The sequence below is a fragment of the Tachypleus tridentatus genome, chromosome 11 (genome assembly GCF_004210375.1).
Source record: "Tachypleus tridentatus isolate NWPU-2018 chromosome 11, ASM421037v1, whole genome shotgun sequence".
NCBI classification, from domain to species: Eukaryota; Metazoa; Arthropoda; class Merostomata; order Xiphosura; family Limulidae; genus Tachypleus; species Tachypleus tridentatus.
In genome coordinates this window covers 100,497,637-100,523,712 of record NC_134835.1, presented here as the reverse complement: position 1 = coordinate 100,523,712, position 26,076 = coordinate 100,497,637, and the positions used below count along the sequence as shown (strand labels likewise).

The window sequence follows — 26,076 nt, the reverse complement described above, 5'->3', positions numbered from 1 at the left end:
TGGAAAAAATCATATAAACCTTAGTGGGTGGACCTTTGTACGATCAGCCTAACTGAGCTACTGAAAGTTGATAGAGCTCATAAGTATATTTGCAGGCTATATATTACATATATTGTGTAATCTTCTGTGAGTTGTTTAGTTTTAATAAAGTATTTTAGGGTATAAAGTAATGTCATATTTACTTAAGTTCAGAGAAACTGTGAGAAATTACATTACAGTTCACTAATAATATGAGGTATTTAGAACTTTAGTATTTAATATGAAACTTTCAAAACTTGAACTTTTTTTATAATTACCAATTGCATTGTCTTAAGTTTTAGAAAAGCATAACAATATCTTGTTTTCCTTACAAAATAACTAAGCTAAGTATGGTGATTAGAAAATTAATGATAGGTAGCACTTATATGTAAAATTAGATCACAGAAAACTAAACATTTAACACTTTTCTTTCTTTCAGTAATCATTTATAAATGCCATCTTCTTACTGACCATGGTAGTCAACCAGACTGCTCACTTTGCCTGACTCGTGATTCAAAATATCAGTGTGAATGGTGTATGGACTCGTGCAGATTCAACAAGAGTTGCCCCAGTAAACATTCAGCCAAGACCTGTCCTCCTCCACGGATTGATGTGGTAAGTATTGGGAATTACTGCAGATGTAAAAGTGTTTAAATACATTTTTAGTTCTGGCAGATAATTCAAATGATACAAATCCAATTATTATTTAGAACAACACATACATTCACAAACATTCACTTCAAAAAACGTAATAACTACATCCTGTAGAGTGTATTTATCGCATTTAGTTTTAAAAATTGTGTGAATCCAATCAAAGACATTAATATTATTCAATAATATGTGTAGTTCTCATATGACTGTATACCTTGACAAAAAAAATAATTCATTAGAAGCAATTGATCATATAAATTACTGTAAAAACAGTATAAATTCTCTTGAAATAATTGAACAAAATATTTACTACTTTAAGAACATATAGTCACTAATGGGAGTTATTGGTACCCAATGGGTACACTGTTCACTAGAAGATGGTAACTATGGACAATGCTAAAAGTATAATTTATTCAGTAGAAGGATATTAACATTTATTCTGTGAAAGAAATATAGTCCTGTCTGCTGAGAGTCATAAAATTGACACACTGCTTTAAAAAAAGTATATATTTGTTGTTTGTGTTAATTATATCCAATATTGTTAAGGAGTATAATCTCATAAGAAATAATTGTTTCATTCAATACTGTAAAAAGAATGCATATACACTTGTGAGTATAAAATGGTATTCACCAATTTTCTACATTTGTGAAATTATTGTTAACAATTAGTATAACTGCTGTAATTTGTTCTGTGAAATTTGTAGATATTACATTATAATGGTTTCAGTGACATTTTTAACTCTTATCAAATAATTCGTAGATTGTTGATCAATCACATTTTATAAGAATGACACCATGCTAAAGCAGTGGTATGTTTGCTGCTAATGCTAGCTGAGATACCACAGGTGATGTGTTTAGCATCTATACGTATGGTTCACAATGATTTCATGATTATTCAACATTATAGCTCCCCTCTAAAACTCAGTGGTAATTCTGAGAACCTAAAAGTCTTAAAAATTAGATTTGTATACTTATGGTTGGCACAGCAACTGTGTAGCTTTGAACTTAACTACAAGCAAACAAACATTGACAGTACAGTAATGTCACAAAGATATTTTTAGCTGGAGGTAACATGTTACAACATTTCAATAAATTAATATTTGTAGAGTGAGATGGTTAATGATGTAAATAATGTTTTGAAGAAGGGCATCTTCAGTGTTCTCCATGGAAGTGTAAAAACACTGAAAGCATTTCAGATAGAAACCAAACCCCAAGTTGATCAAAAATAATGTCCTCATCCTCAGAGTGAAGACTGGTTACAGAAAAGAATCCTTCAACTCATAAATCCATCATGATAAAGCCTAGTACATCTCCTGATATCATGAGAATATTAACAGAATAGGACTTAAAACTGATGAAGGTTTGCATTATTTCAAGCCATACTTCAAAATCATTAACTATTTTGATGAGTAAAGGATAGCCATAAAAAAACAGAAGATCATGTGCTCATGACATGCTCTGATGCAATGCATTTGGACTGTTTAAAGGTGGCTTTGGAGGTCAATGTCCATCTAAAATAGTGACTTTGTATAAAGTTTAATAAGATATGTGACATAAAACTGACCCTGCATTTTTTCTTACAATGAAAATGAATTTCCAGGCAGTAGTGCATAATTGTGCAAATCAAAGTGAGTGTAATCAATGATGTGAAACATAGCAGCAGAGAACTTGAAATATCATATTGATGAAATTCAATGAATCTCTAATAATTCTCTAAGTTTAGTGATCATTTTGTATAATTCTTTATTTTGGTTTTCTAAGTATTTTTAATGTGTATCACAAAACTCAGAGCTAAGGCTATGATTTTTTTTAATGGATGTAGGGAAATTTTTCTAAATGCAGTTTTGTTTATATTTAAGATGATGGTTATCCTAAGTACATTATGGTTGAAACATTATTTTTAAAAATTCACATGTTTGCACATAAGAATAAATACATTTCTTCAAAGGTGAACCAGAAAATATGAAATATTTCTGAAAATTCATAGTGTGATTCTATCATTTAAAACTTTTAACTTGTAATTATACTTGAGGTTTGTTAATGCTTTAGTTATTGTATTCTGGAGTATATTAAACAAAAGTTGTTGTAATAATTGTATTTGTTCTAGTGTGGAAAATATAGTCCAATAATGATGGCGACAGAAATACATTTTGGTTTTGTTGTATAATGAAAATTCGATCTGAAATAACTACTTATGGAGAAGGTATAAATAAATAAAGACAATAAATGTACTACAAATATCAAACAGTTGTGATATTAATGCATATTGGAGATGCAGTAGTGACTGCCTATTGTAGTTTCAAAAAGAATTATTTAAAGTTAATATATGTGTGTGTGCATATATATATATGTATCGCATAAAAGTTAACAGATTTATACCTTATAGATTGATTGAAAGTAACCTCTTACAGTGTATGATATGTAGACGGCCTAGACCATTAATATCTTTGTCGTACCTCAGCTGGTCTGAAGAGTCTATGTAACATATACATATATATATATAGCATTTTTTACGTATTAACATTCGTTTTTATCTTCACCCATAACTTCTTAGAATAAATTGCTCTTTTCGTAATGACGAGAAACCTACTTGAAGTAAAAATGTATTTCATAAGATGGCTTACAAAGGGCGAAACGTTGTTCTCTGCTTTATTACTAAAAAATGGCCAGGTGATTAAAACGATCAACTCCGAATCCGAGAGTCGCGGGTTCGAATCCCCGTCACACCAAACATGCTCGCCCTTTCAGCCGTGGGGGAGTTATAATGTGACATTGGTAAAAGAGTAGCCTAAGAGTTGGCGATGGGTGGTGATGACTAGCTGTCTTCCCTCAAGTCTTACACTACTAAATTACAGACGGCTGACGAAGATAGCCCTCGTGTAGCTTTGTGCAAAATTAAAAAAAAAACAAGTAAAAGTGTTAATACCTATACCAACTGTCCTGAGATAGAAAGTGCTCTTTTAATCGTTAATAAACTGTGGCTATGTTAGTGTATTTATTTTATGAAAAGATGTGCTATAACATACTTGCATTGCTTCAGTGTTGACTGTATAGCAAACATACACATTTTAATAAAAAATACAAACCAACACGGAAAATATGTTATATGTTATATAGGGTTTTAAGCTTTAGTTACTGAATATATGAACATTTCCTATTCCATTTTATATTACTCAAGTTAATTAAAATGCCCTTGCTCTCGATACGTCTCCTGAGGTCTATACTGTCATATCATATCCGCAAGGTTTAGGTAAAGAAGACTATATATATTTCTGCATAACCTATACTAACACTGTTTAGATGAATAAAATGAGGTAGAATTAGCATAATTATTTAGTAAGTAAAGAAGAGTAGAAAAAGAAATAAAGCAAAAAAGCTTTGAGATTTAGGTATTGTACCTTCTGGCTAATGTAGCGATTTAAAAAAGGCCTATGCATACTTCAGTCGCGTATAGCGTACCGTTTAGAGGGAAGCGACCTACTAACAGTATTTTGTAAAAACTAAAAAGTTGAAGAATACATTTTTGTTATAAAGTTTTTTTTCATTAAACTTTTTTTCTTGTGATCATTTTGTGTTTTAAGAATGTTATCGTAATTGCATCTCTGCATTCTTATCTTTATAAATTGTTCGTTCAGTGTATATTTATTAGTATCATTTGTAAACCGTCAACACTTCAATGGTACAATATTCAATACCAGGCTTATCTATATTATTACGTAGTTTAAAAATAAAATAAAAATATTCTAACGTTTTCCGAACTTTTTTTTTTTTGTTTTTTCTAGGACTAAAAACATTTTTATTCGGAAATAGTTTCTCACCATGTGTTTATCTTACTTTCTTTCCTGGTATTTATTAACATAGAAAAGTTTCTGTTACTTTGTTGTACGCCGTACATGTGAAATTATGATAGCAGCTTGATAAATTAAGTAAATTAAAATACGCATAATTCCCTCCCGTTCGGAATATTTAAATTCCCCAAAGTGGTACATTGTTCTCTCTGCTTTCCAAATTATAAAACTAGTAAATGGAGAAAGTGTCAGACTTATTAGTCACCTTTATCAGTGTTTTGCTTTATTATCGCTTTTCGAGATCTACTTTTTACTAGTGAAGGAAGAATACTTAAAGGTGTACTCGACTCTCTTAGAGCTGTAGTTTAATGTATTTTTTGTATTTGGAAAGAATTATCGTGAAAATACATGTTCACTGAGTGAGTCGCGAAATTTGCTCTGTAAATTACTGTAGTGGTCGTTGAGCACTATCGTATAAAACTTTAACATGGAGTGTATAAAATGTATGAAAATGTGAAATGTTTTAAGTGTGCTGTCTACTACTTCAATGCATCTCATTATCAAAGTTCTATATAAGTCTTGCATTAAAATAAAAAATAACATTGAGAGAAAAATATACAAATTGTATACACTGGAATAGCTGTTAAACTAGAACAACTATAGTAAAATAAATTAGAAAGTACTGTTGTTAAATTTTCGTCGATTATTTTTATGCGTTACGCCATCATGAATTAATAGAAAAATATAACATTTGTATCTCAAGACGGCTGGTATACGTTTCATAACTTTTTTTAGTGCTATCTGTTGGATTTCTTAATAATTCATCTTTCTGATTTTTATTGTTTGCCATTACTAAAGTTCATCATGTTTTGATATAAATCAATTATTTCTATATATTACCGAAGGTTGTGTTTTATTTTATTACTTAAATTATTATTTGTCCTATATTTAAATCAGAAATTCAAGAATTGAGCTTAAATACATGTGCCTTAAAATATCTTTTTTTTTTTTTAATTTTAATTGAAGACTTACTCTTCCCGACAGATACACCCAATTTCTGGTCCCGTTCAAGGAGGCACCCTAGTTACTATTAAAGGAAGCAACTTAGGAACGAAGAGAGAAGACATCCAAGATAAAATCACAATTGGTGGGGTTCCCTGCCATCTAGTAGAATATGATGTGTCTGTTAGGTAAAAATTAAAAAGATTTATTAATTAAAAATGACTTTTTATAAAAACAAAGAAAAAGCTATAAAACAAGTAATATTTTAAAACTGCTATTTCACTTTCTTTAGATGTAAGGCACCAGTTTATCTTAAAACTTTTGTAATAGAAGTTCTGCCCATCAAGCTGGAACAAAACCAACTGAATATACTTTTAGGTAAATAGCTCTTAAAGAGGACAGGGTCTTTGTTTTTAAAAAATAAAAAAACAAAAACATAACACTTGCTTAAACTGAAAATATAAATCTTTATTCTTTTGTTGTGACTAAAGCAGTGAAATCAAATTTAATTATAAGGGTAATATTTATTCTTATGTTTCAGCTATTATGAAATAGCCAAAACAAATCACGATTTTACAGACTTCTGTAGCTATCAGTAAGTTAATAGTGCTAACATCCAAGGTTTGATTCCCCAAAGTAGTGCAGATAACCCATTCTGGAGCTTTGTTTTAAAACAGCAAAACCAATTAGGCATTCAGACTTTTATGTTTGTGCTCCATTTCTATCCTTCACTGTTGTTGCATGTTACTGTGTGTTCATCAGATCAATGACGGAATGAAGGATAATTTGTAGTACCTCTAAAACAGACTACCAAAAAAAGTCTTGTGCTCTATTGGATTTAGGATAAGAAATTTGATAAATGCAGTTAGAAAAATAGAATAAAATACTAGTTTTGTATGATTGATGAGATAAAACTTTTGGGTATTTGATATTAAATTTTTGTTTGTTTGCTTGTGAAATGAATTAAATCATTGTATTTTTCACCATTTGATAAAATAAATTTTTGTTTAAAACATGTTGTATTGTAAAAAACCACCAAAAGCAAAGGTATTTTTGTAAAACTTTTATAACTAAACTTCTATACATGGGGACAAAATTGTGTTGTTTTTATAGAGTTGTTTGCCGAACTGGTGTTAGCGATCTCACGAAAGCGGAGGTTATAGTGGGTAACAAAGCTGGTGTAACAAAAGCCACTGAGAGATTCTCATACAGGGTAAGATCTGAAATAAGTCATTTTATTTCCTGGATTTAATGCATATAAGGAATATTTTCTTGTGCATCTCTTGTTCTAAAAGATTAAATCATTTACAGCAGACATTACATGTGTTTAATCTTTACCTTAAAGTATCTGATTCTTATCAGTTCTTAGGAAAGAAGTAAACATTTGACAACAGCTTTATGACAAGCTTTTTAAGGATTAATTTATTCTAGGTTGTCCATTTAACCAGTGTACATCCAAATCTGGGTCCACAGTCAGGAGGAACTCGCCTTTACCTTACTGGATCTAACCTAAACATTGGAAGTGTTATGGAAATATTTTTGGATAACATTCCTTGTGAGGTTGATAGGTAAAAATTTAATTATACAATTTTCTGTTGAGCTGTGTGATATAAACAAACAAAAACATTAATCTACTTAAATATAATGTAATTTTTAATGACTCAATACATGGTAATGTTATTAGTGATCTTACAACCATACGGAAGACAGATTTTTTTCTTTTATTGGGCTTAATTGATAAGTAAATTATAATTTTTTTTCCCCTTTTTGGTGTGTTATTATGAGACAAAAAAATTTTCAAGACAGTACCATTTATTTGTCGATGCTTGCTGTGTGGGTTATAGGACTTTTAAAGAACTGAAAACTGAAAATTTGATTTTACAGAAAAATTCATAAAACTTTATCCATAAATTTTAAAGAACCAGAAGACAAATTTTCAATTTTAAGTGAACTCCAAAATCAATATATTTCTATATTTGCAGTGCATATGGTTTAATATTAATCTACATATTTTGATATTATCATCTAGAACTCTGGCAAGCAACAGTCAGGTTAGTTGCCGCACTACCAGAGCTCCCTATCCTTGGTACAATGTGACTCAGCTGATCCTCCGTATTGATAATGCAACTCTTACTCTCTCAAACCCTTTTGTCTACACAGAAGACCCAAGTATACTTCGAATCTACCCTCTAAAGAGTTTTGTAAGGTTAGTAATGAGCTATATTGGTAAAAATACCTAACAGTAACATAAAACCAAATACCTTTTAACTCTATAATACACAACTGTAGCTACGCTTATGACAGTGGTCTGTCATATTTGTTGTATAAATTTATATTTAATTACGATATTAACTTGTTCAAATACACAACACTTATTTATAAGTGAGGATTAATTTTGTATGGAACTCCAGTATTTAAATTATTCATGAACAAATTTTCATATAGACTAGTATCTATCCATTTAGGTATGAATGGTGTGTTTGTAATTATCTTGAAAATATTGTGCATATTTAAATTTTTAACAATTTGATGTTTTAGTGGTGGAAGAAGTGTCACAGTTGATGGAACACATTTGTCTTCCATTCAGCAGCCTTGGATGGCTGTATTCAAAGATAACTTTCGCCTCAATAAAACGGTATGGAAGCTTTTGTATTTGAGCTGTAGTGACAATTTTAAACAAAAGAAAAAATTTACAGGTTAATATTAGAATATATTTGCATTTATTATTGTACAGCATTCAGCACTAAAGTGCAAAATCCATTAACAGTTGTTAAAGTATATCATTCCTGCTCTCAATTTTAAGTTTTTCTACAAAAAGAGGATCCATCTGCTTTAGTTGAAAACTTCAGTGATTTTTTTTTTCAAAACTCATTTTTTTTCAGTCGTGCATAAATGACACAGGCCTGCAAATTTAAACTTCATAAAAGTTGTTCTGGTTTTAATAACAAATTTTTCATAATTCAGCTACACAAATTTTGAAAATAACCTTTATTTTTTCTATCACATAAATATTTTTTTTACAAATTGGGAATTAAAAAATTCCTACATAGATCAAAGTTTTATTTTGTTTACCAAAATTATAATTTTGTACTATTATGTTTGGATTCTAGAATGATCGATAAGACTCTTACATTGCAATTGGTCTAGAAATATCTATAGCCAGTGGTTGTCAACATTTTAAGCATAACAATATGTAACCCACATTCAGTGAAAATGATTCACTTTTATAAAAGGTACATAAAACAATAAATCTCTACATGGTGTAGAAAATGTATATAATTTTCATATAATTTTCAGCATACAGGAATTACTGTAGAATATGTAAAAAATTTTAGGATAATCAAACCATTGTAGGTCTGTAGATATGATGTGAAATTCGGTGTATCCTGTGAGCTGTTCTGATTTACAAAAACTGATGTGCCCTTTGTTTTCTCACTTTTATTTTATATATTTTAGCTCTGTACAGTACATAGCCACAGTCAGATGGTTTGCCCTTCTCCAGCCATCACCAAAGAGATTGAAAGTTTCCTTGCTAGCCAAGGCAAAAGTGCTATAGAGCCCACTGATCAGCTGAAGTTCCGAATAGGATTTGAGATGGATGAAGTAAAGGGTGTGTTGGAGCTACAGAAAAACTTTCCCACCCTACATTCAGACATGACTTATGTCCCTGATCCTCAGTTTTCTAATTTCAAGGAGGATGGTGTTAAACAATACAAAGGGGAATCTTTAGTAATTGAGGTGAGATTAATTATGTAAAGCTATGAGACTGCATCAAATCTGCTGTTGAATAAAATATTTTGTTATTAATATTTGATGACTTTTATTTTGCCTTCAGCCATTCTTAGTAAAATTATGCAAATTTTATGATAAATGCACCATGGGAATAGCATGCATTCGTCCTTTGTTGCCTTTGCTATACAGTGTAGTATTTCAGAGGTTCATCCATGTGATGGTCTTCTTGTCCTTATAAATTGCAGGAACGTGAATTACTAAATTAGATGAAGTAACCTTCTAAAGATCACCCTTTGTGAAAAAATTAAATGATTATTTTTAACCTTATTTACTTTACACTGTGGCTTTTTGAGTTAACAAAATATTTAGCTGTTAATTGAAGCATTTAATATACAGTTATGAAAATGTTACACCAACAAAGACTTGTCAATACAATCAAATCTGAAAGAAAATTTTGCTAGTAAGGATACTAATAATAATACATTTAAGATAAGAAAACTATCTGAAGCAATATATTACTTACAAGCATTTGGAAGCAGTTTGGTATTTACATTTCTTGTTACTTCTTTGAATCTAATTACAACCATAATTATTATCTGGTTTTTGAACTCTATATGGATAAAATAAATTGTCATTGTTTTTTGTAGGAAATCGCACTGAAATTGCATATTTTAGCCAATTCTGTATTAGATATTAGTTAATTTTATTTATGGTTCATTAACCACTTTTTAGAGATTCCTTATTCTCAATATTTGATAGTTCACTGTTGCAAGCAAGAGTAATTAAAATATTGAATGTTTCTGTCAAACAAGGGCAAGGATCTCCTGTTAGCTACTACAGAATCTGAAGTTGTGGTGACAGTTGGAACTCGAACTTGTAACCTGACATCATTGACCATGACCCAGTTAGTGTGCCTACCTCCACAAGACCAACCCCCAGTTAGTGATGAGCAAAGAACTGACACTGATCTACCTCTGGTGGTGGTGAGAATTTTTTTTTTGCCATTTGTTTTAAAGGTTGGTTATATTAAACAAAGAATTAATTTTGTGTCAAGTACACACTTAATTTTTCCTGCTTTTTTATATCTTTTTTTGTGAATTAGAAATATAAGATCATATGAAGAACATTTTATAAATTACCACAGTGATTGTCTCTCAAATGATATAAAATATTTCTTTTTACAGAATTGGTTATTTAATACTTTTTATTTTAAACTTAATGTCTTAAATTAAATCTCTCAAGTTCTACAAGTAGAGATTATATAGAGAAAAAGTATAATTTCTCTTATTAAACACAAACTAGAATACGTAGATATATTTATCATATAGTATATGTGTTTATTCCTTTTTAAAATCATGTAGGTGCACATTGGGTCCAACTTACAATATAAAATTGGATACCTGCATTATGAAGTGACAAAGTTATATGAATTTCCAACAGAGGCTATATGGGGTATTACTGCAGGGGGTGGGCTGCTCATGGTTTTAAGTGTGGGGATTCTTATCATCTTACGACACAAGAGTTCTCAAGCAGAGCAGGAATACAAGCGTATCCAGTTGCAGATGGACACCTTGGAAAACAGTGTCCGATCTGAGTGTAAGCAAGGTGAGGTATTGTATATTGTGCAATGGAGATATAAAGACCTTTTAAGAATACTAGATAGTGTAAGTTACTAAACTTTATAACTTGAGTGAAAAAATAAAGATTTTACATACAGTTTAGTGCATCATATCTTCTTGAGTAGAAGAATGACAGAGAATATCATTAACCTGAGTGAAACCAAGTCTGTGAACATTATAATACATTGTTGTCTAGTTCAAGCAAATCTAATAATTCTGCTTAGTAGAAATGTAATTATATAGTAGTAGCTAAGTTCAAAATTGGAATTAGTATAGTGATAAGCAAAGCAAAAACTTGTAGTCTTCAAGATAAAACAAAAACATTATATATTTTTCAGCTTTTGCAGAACTTCAAACAGACATGACAGATATAACAAATGACCTTCAAGCCTCTGGGATCCCAACACTAGACCACAGGACATTTGTCATGAAGGTATTTTTTCCAGGTGTTTGTGACCATCCATTGCTACAGGATAAGGTATGCTTGCAGATTTTGTATGATTTTATTGAGCTTTTTGAATTTTCTTTCACTATCATCATTATTATGTCTTGTCATTTGTTTGCACACAATTTTAACAGTTTGTTTCATTAAAGTAGAAGCTTTAATCATCTTACATTTCTGTCTTATAGATTTGAGTAACTACATTTATTATAGCTAGGGTAATTAGTTATTAATGAGCCAGGAAACACACAAAGAGTCCAGAGATAACCAAGAAGCCTACCAAAAATGGCCCCAAAAGACCCAGTGGCATAAGATAGGTAGAAATGGGCATATAGAAAGTCAAGGCTGGGGCTTTTATCTCTGCTCTATCCTGGTTTTTAAAATAAGTCACTTTGGCATGGCCAGCTGGTTAGTGTGCTGAACTTGCAATCTGCAGGTCACAAGTTTGAATCCAAGTCCCATCAGATATGCTTGCTCTTTCATCCATGAGGGCATTATAATGTACAGTCAATCCAACTATTTGTCAGTAAAAGAGTGGCACAAGAGTTGGCAGTGGGTAGTGATGGCTCGTTACCTTCCCTTTAGTATTTTACTGCTTAGTAAGGGATGACTAGTGCAAATAACCCTCATGTAGCTTTGTGCAAAATTCAAAAGAAACCAAACCAAAATAGATTAGGGCAACCTTTACTGCAACTTCTAAGAGATTTCTGATTTATATATATGTTTATATAGTTGTCTTTCCTTCTTGTGTATTAGTTTGAATGTTTAAAAATTCTTTTAAGGAGAACTCTTGTAAACAAAATAATCATGTAGCTTTACATTTTTGTAATACACATGATGTATTACATGTATTCACATGATATTTACAAATAATAACAACATACATTTTTTTATAGCTACACAGCATTTGTCTAGGCTAACCATGGTACCTTTGTGTAGAGCATAGAATACGATTCCATTCTCTTACTTTCAAATAAATACTGGGAAGAGTGGGAAAAAAAATGAAAAAAGTGCATCTCAGGTTTAAGTTATATTAAATTACTTGGATGTTTGGGTGAACTTATCAACACATTTCTTTTTTGTCCATTTACAGATGATGTCCAATGGGTTCTGTAGTAATTATGATGTGGCTATGAACCATTTTCAACAACTTTTACACAACAAGACATTCCTCATCCTATTGATTACTGTTTTAGAATCACAAAAAACCTTTACAATACGAGACAGGTAGGTAGTCTGTAATTATAACTGTTATAGTGCACACAGATGGTTTATTTTAGGAAACTGTTGAGTGATAGCGTCTGTTTAGATAGCAAATAAATTTTTGAATTTTCTAGTAATCTTCAGATTATTTTTTGTTGTCTTGGTTATTTTAGCATGTATAGCATGTGATCTCATTTTCACAAATTCTGTTCTGCTGTAGTTTTTTGTAATAGCAACACTGTTACAAACACCCAGCTTTGTTAAATATTATAACTTCTTATTTAAGAGTTTTAGTTCTAAGATAATTCTGTTTTTTCCGCACTGGATGTCTGTTTGTGCATGTTCAATTAAGAAATGAAAACAATAGAAATTAAGTATGAAAAATTAAACAGCAAAAAAACAAAAAAAGATGGAAAGTTGAAAATTAGAATAAAACTGATAAATAAATATACAACCAAAGCAAAAGAAGAAACTTAATGCTATTCATTCTCTCCTTAGGTTAAACTTTATATCTTGTTAAACATTTCATGTACTGAAGTATTTATTTAGCTATCTTTTACACAATTTTAAAATAGCACTGAATTAGCGTACTTAAAGTATCTTCTGTAAATTTTAGAAATAAATCGTCCTTTCTTCATATATTGTTAGGCTAACTAACACATTTATCTTGCATAGCCTCATGTCTCAGTTTTGCGTGTATTTTGAAGTTTTGATAACTAATTATCATATTGGAGTTTATTTGTTGAGTAACTTCATGAACATACATCAGTAGTATCAAATGTCATTGTTTTAAACAAGCTTTTGCATTTTGTTAGGGTCAATGTAGCATCATTACTGATGATCATTCTAATGGAAAAGATGGATTATGCTGCTGAGTGAGTTCATGTCCCTTTTAGCATTTTGTAAAATTAATTGTAATTACAAGCTCCTTACAAGATAGGAACTGTTTGAGTAGCAGTGAGTTTTATAGTTTATCTAAATACTATTAGAATGTTAACAAAATTGAACATTTAATAATTAGGGAGTATGGTAGTTTTGTTAAGAAAATATCAGAAAATAAAGGTTATAATTACATATGCTTTTAGTGAAACAGTAAGTGTAAAGAATTCTAGAAATTAAAAAAACAACGCCAAGTGTAAGGGTGAATTTACACTGATATATCAATGTATAGTAACATTTTTTGCTACAGTTATAATTATGTGTCCCACAAGCAACTGATTGTTTGAAATAATTAGATTTACAAGTTGTCTAGTTTATTTGTTTTTCTTTCTGTAAATATGAAACCTTTAGCTTTATATAACCTCCAATGTATGGGAAACTGAACCTCAAAACTTTGAAAAGAATTAACTTAGATGTTTTTTGGAAACATAAGTGATAATTAAAAAACCCCAAAAATGATTTAATAACAGGTCGGTAATAGAATATTTCCTGTGTAGGACATGATATCGTAAAATCTGTGAAATTACGTGTAATGAAATATAAACACACGTAACCCTAATGCGAATAATAAGCCTTAATAATTTATGCATTTTATATCAGTCATGACTGATAGAAATGGAAAATAAATTTTCCTCAGTTATTTCATTGCTAATAATATTTGTATGTGACATTAAGCTAAGTTTTTATTTTATGAAGGTTATTTTTAAAAGGTTTGCAGTGATAAAAAGTTACTGAAAGTTATATATAATGTTAGTTCTTCAGGTGCAGAAGTTATACATGTAAGAAGTAAACACTGCTATGTTTTAATGAGTTTACTACACAAGTGTAGTAGACAATTGTGCATATTAGTAGATGAAATGAAAGTCATTATTTAATAAGAAAATCAGATAAAGGTGGTATGTCATCACCACACCTTTGTTATTGTTAATTTCTTTATTGGTTTAATAACTTATTAAAAGATACAATTCTCAAATAATCCTCTGTTTAAATTCATAGCTCTGATTTTAATTATTCTTTGTCTACAGTGTACTTAATACACTTCTTGGACATTTAATAGACAAGTCAGTAACTACAAAGCATCCACAGCTTATGTTGAGGAGGTAAGTTGAAATCCTTCTTTGTTGCTTTATCTCCGAACTTTGTGTTAAAGAAGAAAATATTTGAAATTACTGAGTATAAATATTTTAACTGATTTCAGAAATTTTTATGTCCCCTTTTTTTAAGGGCCATTAAAGAAATGCATTTCTTAATTTTGTAAATGATATAAAAAAAAGTAACTATTACATTACATTATTTCATCTAATTTGTTTTTAGGACAGAATCAGTTGTAGAAAAAATGCTCACTAATTGGATGGCATTAAACATGTATGATTATTTAAAGGTAAGTTTGGTTCATTTGAAAAAATATATATTGAATAGAAATTTAAAGATTTGTTACTTTTCTGTTGTAGATTTTGAGTTCAAATTAAAATATTTTATGACTTGGTAATATTTTCCTATTTAAAGTTAAATATACAAATACTTTAACCTGATTTTTGTGGATTTAAACCAAAGTACTTATTACAATAAAACAATTTTATGTAAAAGACATACAAAGGTTATTTAGAATATTATATACAAAATACCATGTTTTGAAGCTATATTTAGTAATTTACCTAAGGTAAGAGCTGACAGAAACCTGTTACATTCTTTACTTTTTTATGCTTTCAGGAAAGAGCAGGAAGAAGTCTATTTTTACTTTTCTGTGCTGTGAAACATCAGATTGAAAAAGGACCAATTGATGCAGTGACAAATGATGCCCGATATTCTTTGTCTGAGCAGAGATTGTTGAAAGATCACATTGAGTATTCTACAGTGGTAAGAAATTAAGACCTTTTCTTGTGTGTAAAATAGGTAACTTTTCATGTCCTTTTTAAAAATCTCTCACATTTCTACAGAAAAACGTAGAGATCGAAGAAAAATTACAAAAAAATTTTAAAACTATAAATAATTTTGATTTAATGAAAGTTGTACAGATTTCAATCAAGGAATCAAATAGTCAATTTAAGTTCATGGATTAGAAAAGATGATAAAATATAAAGAACTGAAATAATGTAATTCAAGTAACAAATTAAATCATGTGAACAAGTAAAAAGGAAAGAAACGTTATACTTTGTTAGACATGTATGAAGGAACAGTAACAAAAGTGTTTCAGTTTTAGAGTTGATAAGAAGTTACAAATCTTTAGTTGTTAAAATAACAACTTGCATTGTTTTATAAGTAACTATAAAGATCCTTTCAATAATTAAGGATAATTTGATTCTTGGATATTTTATAGTAGGAATCATGTTTTGGTTACTTGTTAATATATCTTTATGATCATCCAGCAAGATTTACTTATCTAAATATGTGTTTGCTAGAATGTTAGTGAAGAAAGAATAAACTAACTAATATTTCCAAGTTGAGTATGTTGTGATTTCCTGTCTGTATAATTTATTTATTTGGTCTCACAAGAAGAGAAAGTGAATCGATTTTTTACCTAAGTATTTGTGATGACAATGATTTTGTTTTACCTAATATAAAACTTCGTTGCATATCATATACTAAATTACATAGAAAATGTGCATGCAATTGGTTTTAAGTTTTCAAAATAAATATATTGTGATTATAGTTGAGGTGATTATATTCTTTTTAGTTGTATAAATAATTTATATTTATTTTGAGGTAAAATTCCTATTCTGTATTCATCACTTCAGAGATGATTGTTTATAAACTAGTTAATATTTGTTATTTCAGACAATACACCTGCTTAAAGATGATCAAGATGAAAAAATTCAGACAAAAGTGAATGATTGTGATACCATTAGTCAAGTGAAGGCCAAAATATTGGATGCTTTGTATAAGAATACACCATTCTCTTTGAGTCCTTCTGTATATGAAGTTGACTTGGGTAAAGAGTCTGAAAAGTAGTTTTTATTGCACTTTGGTGACTGATATTAAACTGCATTTTCATTCTTAATTTTTCCTGGTCTTCAAAGAGTAGAATAAATTTAAGAATTTTCCTACCATAAAACGTACTTTAGTATACTAGAATTAAGAAATGTTTCAGTTTGAGTTACTTAATATTTAAAATTATTTTCCATTTGTACATATAAACACATTTACAATTACAAAAGATAATGTTAAAGAAAATACTTCTAGATACAATGGAATGTTTTAAAAATATTTTCTCCTTTGAAACTTGAAAGAACATGTAAGTATATAGAAAGGACTAAATCAGTTGTTTGAATGAAGATAAACTTATTGGTTAGTTTTACATTTACCTTAGAGTGGAGACATGAACGTGGTGGTCACTTGACCTTAGCTGATGAAGACCTGACCACTAAAACATGTGGTGGATGGAGAAGGTTGAACACACTGAGACATTATGGAGTGAGAGAATATGCTGTAATGAGTCTAGTCACCAAACAAAACAGCTTTAGTTCCAATAGTAAGTTTGTTCTCAGATAAGCAACAGTAAAAATGAATAAATATTTGTGATTATTGTGATACTTTGTTTATAATCATCACCCATGTTTGTTAGTATATATTACAATATGTTGCTTAACTATTATATCCTCACCATAGATTTTATTCTTTTTCTAAAAATTCAATTCAAATTCTTACAATTGTTTACTTGATATGCCTCTGATGTGAAGTAAAAGTTGATATTTAACAGTTTTACAGTTGAATATAATGTTGTATAATATCTTTTTAAAAGTTATTACTCTAAATTTATCCAAAACACAATTTTAAAGCTGTGTTACAATGTTTATTGCTTTAAGCAATATTTCTGGTGATTAGTATCTGAAATTCAAGGTTATTTGTGTTTTCCAGTATTTAAAGAGGTTTGAAAATATAGTCAAGTCTTGAATAAAATGAAAATTGAGTTTTTCTAATTTTGTGTTAATTGTTAATTATCCTTAGATAAGAAAGATGCCATTAATGTTTTGCATTTTTATACTGTGGGATTGTCATTTTGATATTTATTTGTAATTTAGAAGAAAAACAGAAATATTGTATGCATGTTGATCCTTTTATCTAGCAACTGTTTAGTTTTTGATAGCAGTAGAAAAAATCCTTATGTAACAGTTTCTGCTTGCTGCTAGGCACAGGAAATGCTTCTTTGAGCTCTGTGACTCCAATAATAAACTCCACAGATGTAGAACAGGGAGTCAGGTATTGGCATCTAGTCAAACCTATAGATGATCATGTAGGTCAGCAAAAGGACCATAGCCATAAAGCCATAAGACCTGAAATTTTCCTTACAAGGTTACTGTCCACAAAGGTATTTCAGTTATTCAATATATTGTTTGATTTTTATTTTGCTTGTTTGTATTAATTATGTGTTTTTTCTCAATATTGTTATGAAACTTATCTAATACTTAACTTTTCAAAAGCAATATTTCTTCATTAAGTTTTATATGTTTCTGTTTTACTGTAGATTATAAATTAATAGGCTAGGAAAAATTATTTAGTAGGTAGATTATAATCATCAGATATTGCTGATGATGTGTAAACTGTTGTTTAATGTGTTGATATAAGGATGTAAAGTTGCATTAATCTATAAGAGAAAATGTTTCCTTAAAGTTTAATGCTATTGTTTTTAATAATATTTTTAATTTTTATTTCTTGTATAATCTTTCTTTTATTCAGAAACATCATGTATTAATATTCAGGACAAAAGTTGCATATTTAATTTTGCCCTTATTATGAAACCATCTATACATTTCTCACTCATAATATCATTTAACTTTTTGTTTTATTATGAAAAGAATGAATTTTTGAGTGCTTGAAAAATGATTATAATATCTACACAATTTGTAAACAAATTGTAGCTACAATGTGAAACGTAAAATTAACATTAAAAAACGTTGAAAGAGATGAAGGGTACAGAGATAAAAACGATTTTTATTCAGGTTGTACTAATTCTCATGCTTGCATTATGATAACGTCTATCTACAAATGCTTATTTCTTGTTTTCAAATATAGTTTTTTTATTTCAATAGAAAGACGTATATATCTTGTGCATAAAAATTCTTAACTGATATTAAATGATTTTACATTATTTGAGTGTTATTTTAAAGTAGTTAGCATGTACAAAAGGATTCTTAATTTATCACTCCTTTTAATGTATCACTTGAGGTGCTGTTTGAAATATTGTGTTACCTAACAGACCAGTTTTTGTATATTGTTCAATATTAAAAGTATTATATGGTTGAATGAAAACTATTTAATATTTCACTCTTTTTTTAATGAGTTTTTGTTTGTTTCTTTACAGGGAACTGTGCAGAAGTTTGTTGATGATTTTTTGTCAACAGTGTTAACTGTTGGCGATGATTTTCCTCCACCAGTTAAATGGCTATTTGATTTACTGGACAACATGGCAGTACAACATGGAATAACTGACCCTGATGTTGTTCATGCTTGGAAAAGTAATAGGTAATTTTTTTTTTTTTTCTGTGAAAGATGCTGCTCTTATCAAATAAGGTCTTTATCAGTTAAGATATTTTTCATTGTTGTATTGACTTCATAAAAAAAATTATACACCACTTATCCTCAATGGAGTTAATAAAATTATTGTTTCATATTTTATGTTTGTTACTAACTTTAATGCAACTGAACTTACAGAACTAGACATGAAAGTTGAATTCCAGTTAGATACCAGTAAATTATAATAGGAGTCAACATCACTAGAAAGGGTGGTTGTATTATTTTAAGTGGCATATTAAACACATAATATTAAGAAATGTAAGTTAAATGATTAAAATTACTGTGAAAGTTATTGTTTTACATTTTTGTGATATTCTTTGTGCATTTAAAAATGAACTTCACATTAAAAACTTTGACGTTATTTAACATTTGAGTGGACTCAAGCAAGTATTTATACTGGAAGTTAATATGTATTAAAACAATGTTAATTATAACACAATGTTACGTTCTTGGACAAAATAGGATGTGTTGATCAATCTTGGCTGTTCCATCCTCTAAACTAAATTAAAATAATTACAAAACAAAAAAAAATCTTAATATCAGCTCTTATTGTTCATATACTTATCAAGTTTATTTCTTAAATTCACTTAAATTTACTGCCTCTATAACATCTGAAGGGAAACCATTCCAAAGACTAATCACCCTATTAGGAAAATAAAACTCTGAACACAGAGTAACTCCTATCTTGCCAAAATTTATAACACTGTCTCCTAGTCCTACTGTTCTCGCCTTCAAATATGGAAAAAAATGATGCATCAACACTTGATTCCATGTACAATCTTAAACACCTCAATCAGATCTCCCCTAACTTTTGTTTTTTCCAAGAGAAGACAGTTTGAGAGATTTCAGCTTCTTCTTGTAGGACAATCTCTCTATCCTAGGCACCATTCTAGTAACCCTTCTCTGAATTATTTCCAACAACTCAATGTCTTTACTAAGGTAAGGAGCCCAAGACTAAACAGAATATTCCAAATGTGTCCAAACCAGTGATTTTTGTACAATGAAGTTATAACCTCTTTAAATTTGTATTCAATATTTTTGAAGATACAACTTAAAATTCTATTTGCCCTACTACTAGGAAAAGGACACCGATCAAGTAATACACCAATATCCCTTTCCTACATAACATTGTTAAGGTTATTCCCATCAAAATTATACTTATAATTCAAATCATGAAAGTTGCATTCAGTAAATGCTATAGTGGATAGAGTAAAAATTATACTTGTTATATATTGAGTGATGAAAATAACATAGTATAATAAAACAACTACACTGAAAGTTACATGTTCACAAGGGTTTAGCAGAAATAATGATTATTAGCTACAAAAAGTGTAGTCGAAAAATGATCATGAAGTGTTAACAATGGTATCGCAAAAATAATAATGTGTTAAGAGAACCATAGTAGAATAATGACCACTAAGCACTAATGGTATAGCACAAATAACAAGTATGTGTTAAAAAACAGAATCATTGATGGGGAGTTAAAGTGTTTGTAAAAGTCTAGTAAGCAAGACTTTCAAGTGTTAAATATTAAAACATTAGACTAGCTGAGTAGATATTTTGGAAAAAACATGGCATTATTTTTCAGAGTTAATGAAAATATTACATCTGCTTAGTTTTCATTTTAATTTCATATTTCAATATTACAGATGTGTTTGTATATCTGTATGTTTTCATCTACAGTCTGCCCTTGAGGTTTTGGGTGAATTTCATTAAAAACCCAGATTTTATCTTGGACATCAACAAAACTCCTCTTCTTGATTCCTGCCTCTCAGTCATTGCCCAGGCTCTCATGGATGCATGTTCTACCTATGAACATAGACTTGGAAAGGTAAACTAAAAGTTATTTGAAGTATCATAAGTAAACAGTGAAAATTATCTGATTGTAAATAATTGAGGTCTGATTAGAAGGGCAGTTAATATTTAAATCAGGGTTTGAGCAAAACTGGTCAGTACCTAAAATGAAATTTGAATGAAATTTTATACATAACTGAGGTTTGAGTAGGATGAGCTAATACCTTGTCTAAAATTTGAGCAAAATGAGTTGACATTTAAAATAAAATTTCAAGAGGAAGATATAATACCTATAATAAGGTTTAACCAGAAGGAGTTAATATTTAAACTAAGGTTTCAACAGAAAGAGTTATTATGTAAAATGAGGTTTGAACAGGAGGACTTGATACTTAAACTACGGTTTAACTAAGAAACAGTTGAGAGATAAATTGAAATTTAAGCGTGGGAGAGAACTTTATACTAAGCTACTGTGTTATGCAATTAAATCATACATAAATTATGAGATCACAGATAAATTAGGAACAAAATTTATAGTATTGATTGTACATTCATGAATTCTCTTTCCAGTATTTTTGTTATTTTTTTGAGTTTCCTTAATTTAAAATAGACCAGAAATTTAAATTATTTATTTTAATAAAAATGAGGTTCACAACTCAAGGCTCGTGCTTTTAGCCTGCATGTATAAATTATTCAAATAATTAGTTATTATTGAAAAAGTGTTACCTATGCATAAGGATACACGTTTGTCATTTTTCTTGCTCAATCATCATAAGTAATACACTTGAAGTACAGTTGAATCATTTAAACTTTGACCTCAGTTTGCTTACCATTTTAAATGTGCACAGAAACAGTTATCATCTCCTGAAAAACAATTATACTTACAGTACCCAACTATTATAGTACCAATATTTATCCTATTAACACATGTTGCTTTCTAGAATTTCATAATCATATGAAAACTTGTGTTAATCATCTGTGTTTTATAGCTACTTTTATATGGACCATATCCTTAAAAATTCTAAGATGATTCATCTTTTGCAAAAATTATTAGTTGTGTTTTTAATATTAAGATGCTCGCCATTTCAGCCATGGGGGCATTATAATGTGACAATCAATCCCACTATTTGTAGGTAAAAGAGTAGCCCAAGAGTTGGCAGTGGGTGGTGATGGCTAACTGCCTTCCTTCTAGTCTTACCCTGCTAAATTAGGGACGGCTAGTGCAGATAGCCCTTGTGTAGCTTTGCACGAAATTAAAAAAAACAAAGCAAAAACAATCCTTCAAACAAGCTTGCACTTTTTTGCATGTATCATAAAATTCTTTGTTTCCATAGGACTCACCTTCAAACAAGCTACTATTTGCCAAGGATATTCTTTCTTACAAGAAGATGGTGACAAAATTCTATGAAGAAGTAGCATTGTTACCTGCCATCACTGATCAAGAGATTAGTGCCAGTATGCAGAGACTTTCATTGGTGAGTAATTATTTAAATTACAAACAGAAATAACCATTAAAATGTTGAAATAAGAAGTCTAGAGGTTTCTCAAGATGAAAAGCAAATTTGTTAATAATTAAACTTACATTAAGAATTATTAACAAATAACACTAGTGTGTTTCAGTTGCCCTTCACATATGTGATTATATAAGGTGTGTATGTGTGTGTGTGTGTTTCAAAAGTCATTTCTGCTGTTGAGTACATCAGTCAAAACAATATTAAGAAACTTAGTGTGCATATCTCAACTTCACTCTGTGAAAAATAACATACACAGTCTTGTTATAATAACATCATGGTCATAATACATGGTATCCATGGCTATGAGTCATTTGTCCAAAATGTAGTTAAACAGGATTGAACAAATACAAAATATTTTCAGTTGGAACATTATTTAATTACAGTAAATGAGATAATGATCTATATCTCCAGATTGTGTCTTTATTAGTTCAATATTTTGCTATTAAAACTTCATCAAAGAATAATAATATCCTACAAGTTTAGTAGAATAGTGATAGCTCCTGATAAAGTTGTAATATCAAAATATTGAACTAATAAAGACACATTATTTTATTCATCTTAGTAGAAATGACTCATAAAAAAACTCCAGTTTGTAATAAATAAATTTAAAAATAATGATCTACACAGCAATTTTCATAACATTGTTTACACTACTTTTTTGAATGCAGTCATGTAAATGTATGTGTGAGAATACAAGCAAAGTATTATTTAACAGAACAACACATGGTCTTATAGTTAGTGTGCCTAGACTGTGAATCTGAGGATTCATGGTTTGCAACCATGCACTCTGCACTTTGAGGTCATTGATGCACAATAAGAGTGATGGTAAAAGCCCCCAGATGAGAGTACCTCAAAAGTTGGTGTTGGGTGCTGTTGTATTGTAACATTCTTCCCACTAGTCTAACAGTTTAAAATTAATTTAAAATTTTGGGTGGCTATGTGTACATAGTTCTCTTTTTAGCTTTGAGTGAAATTTTGAAACCCACAAATTGATATTATTATAATAATTAATGCATTTTATTTATATAGGAACATCATGGAGAATTTGACACTATGAATGCAGTAAAAGACCTGTACATCTATGTTGAAAAATACATCCAAGAGGTAATTCAAATTAACATCTATTAACTTTAAAATACTGAAAAAAAAAAAGACATCATATCAAATACCACGCAAAATGTAGATAAAACTGAAATTATCTTACTGTATTTTATCTGTTATCATTACAAAAAGTATGTAAGTATTGGATATAGTTATTTATTGTTATGTATGTCTGAATAAAAAGTATATTTTTATTTTATTTTATTATATAATTAACTATTATACTTATATTAACTATTTATTATATTTAAGTTAATAAGCTAGTGACAATATGTGAGGCATATTTTTAGAGATTGCTTAGAAATATCTTGAGAGCAACTGCATTATAAATTTTTAACATTTTCTGAAATATAATTTGAATGTATTATTTTTCTGTATTTAGATCTGTGAAGCTCTAAAGGATGATCCTATCTGTATTCAGACTCACCTAGCACAAAAACTTGAAATAGTAATTTGTGCTTTGCAAGGAGAAGAGGCTTCCCTGTGTTGAAGAAAAAGATATATAACAGTAGTTTATTAAAGGGTGCCAAAAACAATAAATCGAGCTTTAGGAGTGTTTCACAGAGATGGTTGAATCAAAACCATCGTACCAGTGGTATGGATGGCAAACTATGCAAACTACACTGAAAATAAGTGTAAAGGTTAACATGGAAGATATGATATAACATAAAAAAAAAAAATGTTACCCAATGATATACACATATTCAAACCTGCTTGTGCTTACATCTGTATAAAGAGTTGGGAGTTGAATCTTTTCAGCAACATTCCAGTAGCAGAAGGCCAAAGAATCCATTGGTATTGACTCTCCTAACTGAGATCAATACATAGATGTTTTTACCATTTTTCTTGACCTCATTAACATTAGTGTATGTATGTAAAATAACTGCCAGTGCCTGTTCAAAAACACAGGGTTTCTTAATTTAATGGAAATGGGAAGAATGTTTGTATATGTATATATATATATATATATATGTATAGATATATATTAATGTACATCAAATTTGTAGATTTGGAATAATGTAATGACAGGGGTTAAGCGAAGTCAAACCCGAAGGGATTTCCTATGCAGCATTACAGTTCAATTGGACAGAATATTTTTAGACTGGTGTTTTAGAATGTGGGAAAATGGGTATGTATGTGTTAAGAAGGTTTTTTCTTGTTTTTATAAAAGAAAGGACTTTTTCATTTTAAATGTCTTGTTCTTGTATAGATTAGGTTAATAAGATAATAATACCTGTGTAATTTAATAGAACCATACAACTAGTTTTTGCCTGTGATATGCTTTTTTGGTTTTATTTTAAAGTGTAGCTATTGTTGAAGAGAGTTGTTCTCACAAAATTATCTCATCTGTTCTTCAATTTGAGATAAATCTTTTACAAAGTAATTGAACATTGCGGTGTGTCTTTGAATATTATAAGGAAAGCATGCTTCACAAGATTTTAATTATTCAGTGATAGTTTATACACATGATTGACTGATGGTGTTTTCTATTGATCATTATGATGATAAGGAACTTTAATCAAGTTTTGCGTGTTTCTTTATTTGATATTTATTGATAGCTTCTATGTACCTGTGTGTGAACTTTTCGCTAAAATATTATGCTTACATTTGTAAAAAAATAAAAATAAAAATTGTGTTTATACGTGCACATGTACTTAACTGATATATTTGTTTCAAAAAGTAGGGTTTGTTTTCCTTTACTTCCGTACTTTGTCAGGTATTTTTCTATCAACAGGTAATTCTGTATCTATACTGACAAACAATAAAATATTGGTTAAACAATGTTACTGGAAGGATGGTATTGCCGTTTATTAATGATATTATTACAACATTTTTATTCATATACACATAAGCGGTTTTACCTATTGGACAAACTGGGCAATTGTCCAGCCCCCCTCGCACGCACGCGCGCGCGCGGAAGGACGTCTGATATTATGCCTATTAATCTACTTCTGAAATTTCTTATCATTATGGGGTCCCATTTACTGAATCCTGCCTGAGGCTCCAGAATGACTAAGACTGTCTCTATATATACATGTAATCACGTTTAAACGTTTAGAGATCTCGAATCAAAAGCAGCTAAAAACTGTATTCATTTTTCACTTTGTTCTTTGTCTTTGTTTTTTTTTACAAGTTACATGTACACATGCTCTGTACAGTAAATGATGTATGTTTCAAGTAAACAATCATTATTGTACAGTGTATTAGGTTAGTTACCTTTCTCAGATCAATGAACCTCACTTTTGCTTTTAATCCCATAATTACTGAAATTGTTGTGCCCATCACATGTATCGAAACTTTGTTATTAGCATCCAAAGTCCGTAGACGTACGACTATGCGTACGGAAATCATGGCGAAATTTCAAAACATCCGTTTAACACTTGCCATTTTTGATGGCCTAGTAGTTAGAGCACTTGACTCGCCATCTGTGGGTCGCAGATTCGATTATCATCATTAAACATGCTCGCCTTTCAGCTGTGGGAATGTTATAATGTGACGATTAGTCCCAGTATTCGTTGGCAAGGAATAGACAAGAATTGGTGACGGGTGTTGTTGATTATCCACTTATCTTCTAGTAAGTCTAGTTTATCACATAAAAATTAGGGACATGTAACTTTGGAGTAGCTTTGAGCGAAATTCAACAAACAGACAAAAACTTTCCCCTTTTTTATTTCAAATTAATTGTATAAGTTGGTACCAGTGATCAAAAATACCTCTGCACTGACTGTTCTTCAACAAGTTTTTAAGAAGCGGTCATTCGAGTA

The 26,076-nt window shown here is 29.8% G+C and overlaps 1 protein-coding gene across 11 annotated transcripts in view; it reads left to right on the top strand.

Moving 5' to 3' along the window:
* Positions 1-25,098, top strand: part of LOC143232891 (plexin-B-like) — a 187,499-nt gene extending 162,401 nt beyond the window's left edge. For 10 of the 11 annotated variants that reach the window (XM_076468919.1, XM_076468915.1, XM_076468912.1 and 7 more), the window contains 23 exons: positions 458-633; positions 5,502-5,647; positions 6,573-6,672; positions 6,891-7,027; positions 7,489-7,665; positions 7,998-8,094; positions 8,916-9,197; positions 10,004-10,174; positions 10,553-10,796; positions 11,149-11,288; positions 12,346-12,479; positions 13,271-13,330; positions 14,420-14,494; positions 14,709-14,775; positions 15,105-15,251; positions 16,170-16,323; positions 16,702-16,863; positions 17,522-17,700; positions 18,694-18,854; positions 20,589-20,736; positions 22,031-22,171; positions 23,240-23,314; positions 23,694-25,098. In XM_076468919.1, the coding sequence (XP_076325034.1) occupies positions 458-633; positions 5,502-5,647; positions 6,573-6,672; positions 6,891-7,027; positions 7,489-7,665; positions 7,998-8,094; positions 8,916-9,197; positions 10,004-10,174; positions 10,553-10,796; positions 11,149-11,288; positions 12,346-12,479; positions 13,271-13,330; positions 14,420-14,494; positions 14,709-14,775; positions 15,105-15,251; positions 16,170-16,323; positions 16,702-16,863; positions 17,522-17,700; positions 18,694-18,854; positions 20,589-20,736; positions 22,031-22,171; positions 23,240-23,314; positions 23,694-23,801 (3,281 nt within the window). In that variant the 3' untranslated portion in view covers positions 23,802-25,098. Of the gene's footprint in view, positions 1-457; positions 634-5,501; positions 5,648-6,572; positions 6,673-6,890; positions 7,028-7,488; positions 7,666-7,997; positions 8,095-8,915; positions 9,198-10,003; positions 10,175-10,552; positions 10,797-11,148; positions 11,289-12,345; positions 12,480-13,270; positions 13,331-14,419; positions 14,495-14,708; positions 14,776-15,104; positions 15,252-16,169; positions 16,324-16,701; positions 16,864-17,504; positions 17,701-18,693; positions 18,855-20,588; positions 20,737-22,030; positions 22,172-23,239; positions 23,315-23,693 lie in introns of those variants that run through there. The other variant, XM_076468921.1, reaches the window with a different exon arrangement.
* Positions 25,099-26,076: the final 978 nt, after the last annotated feature.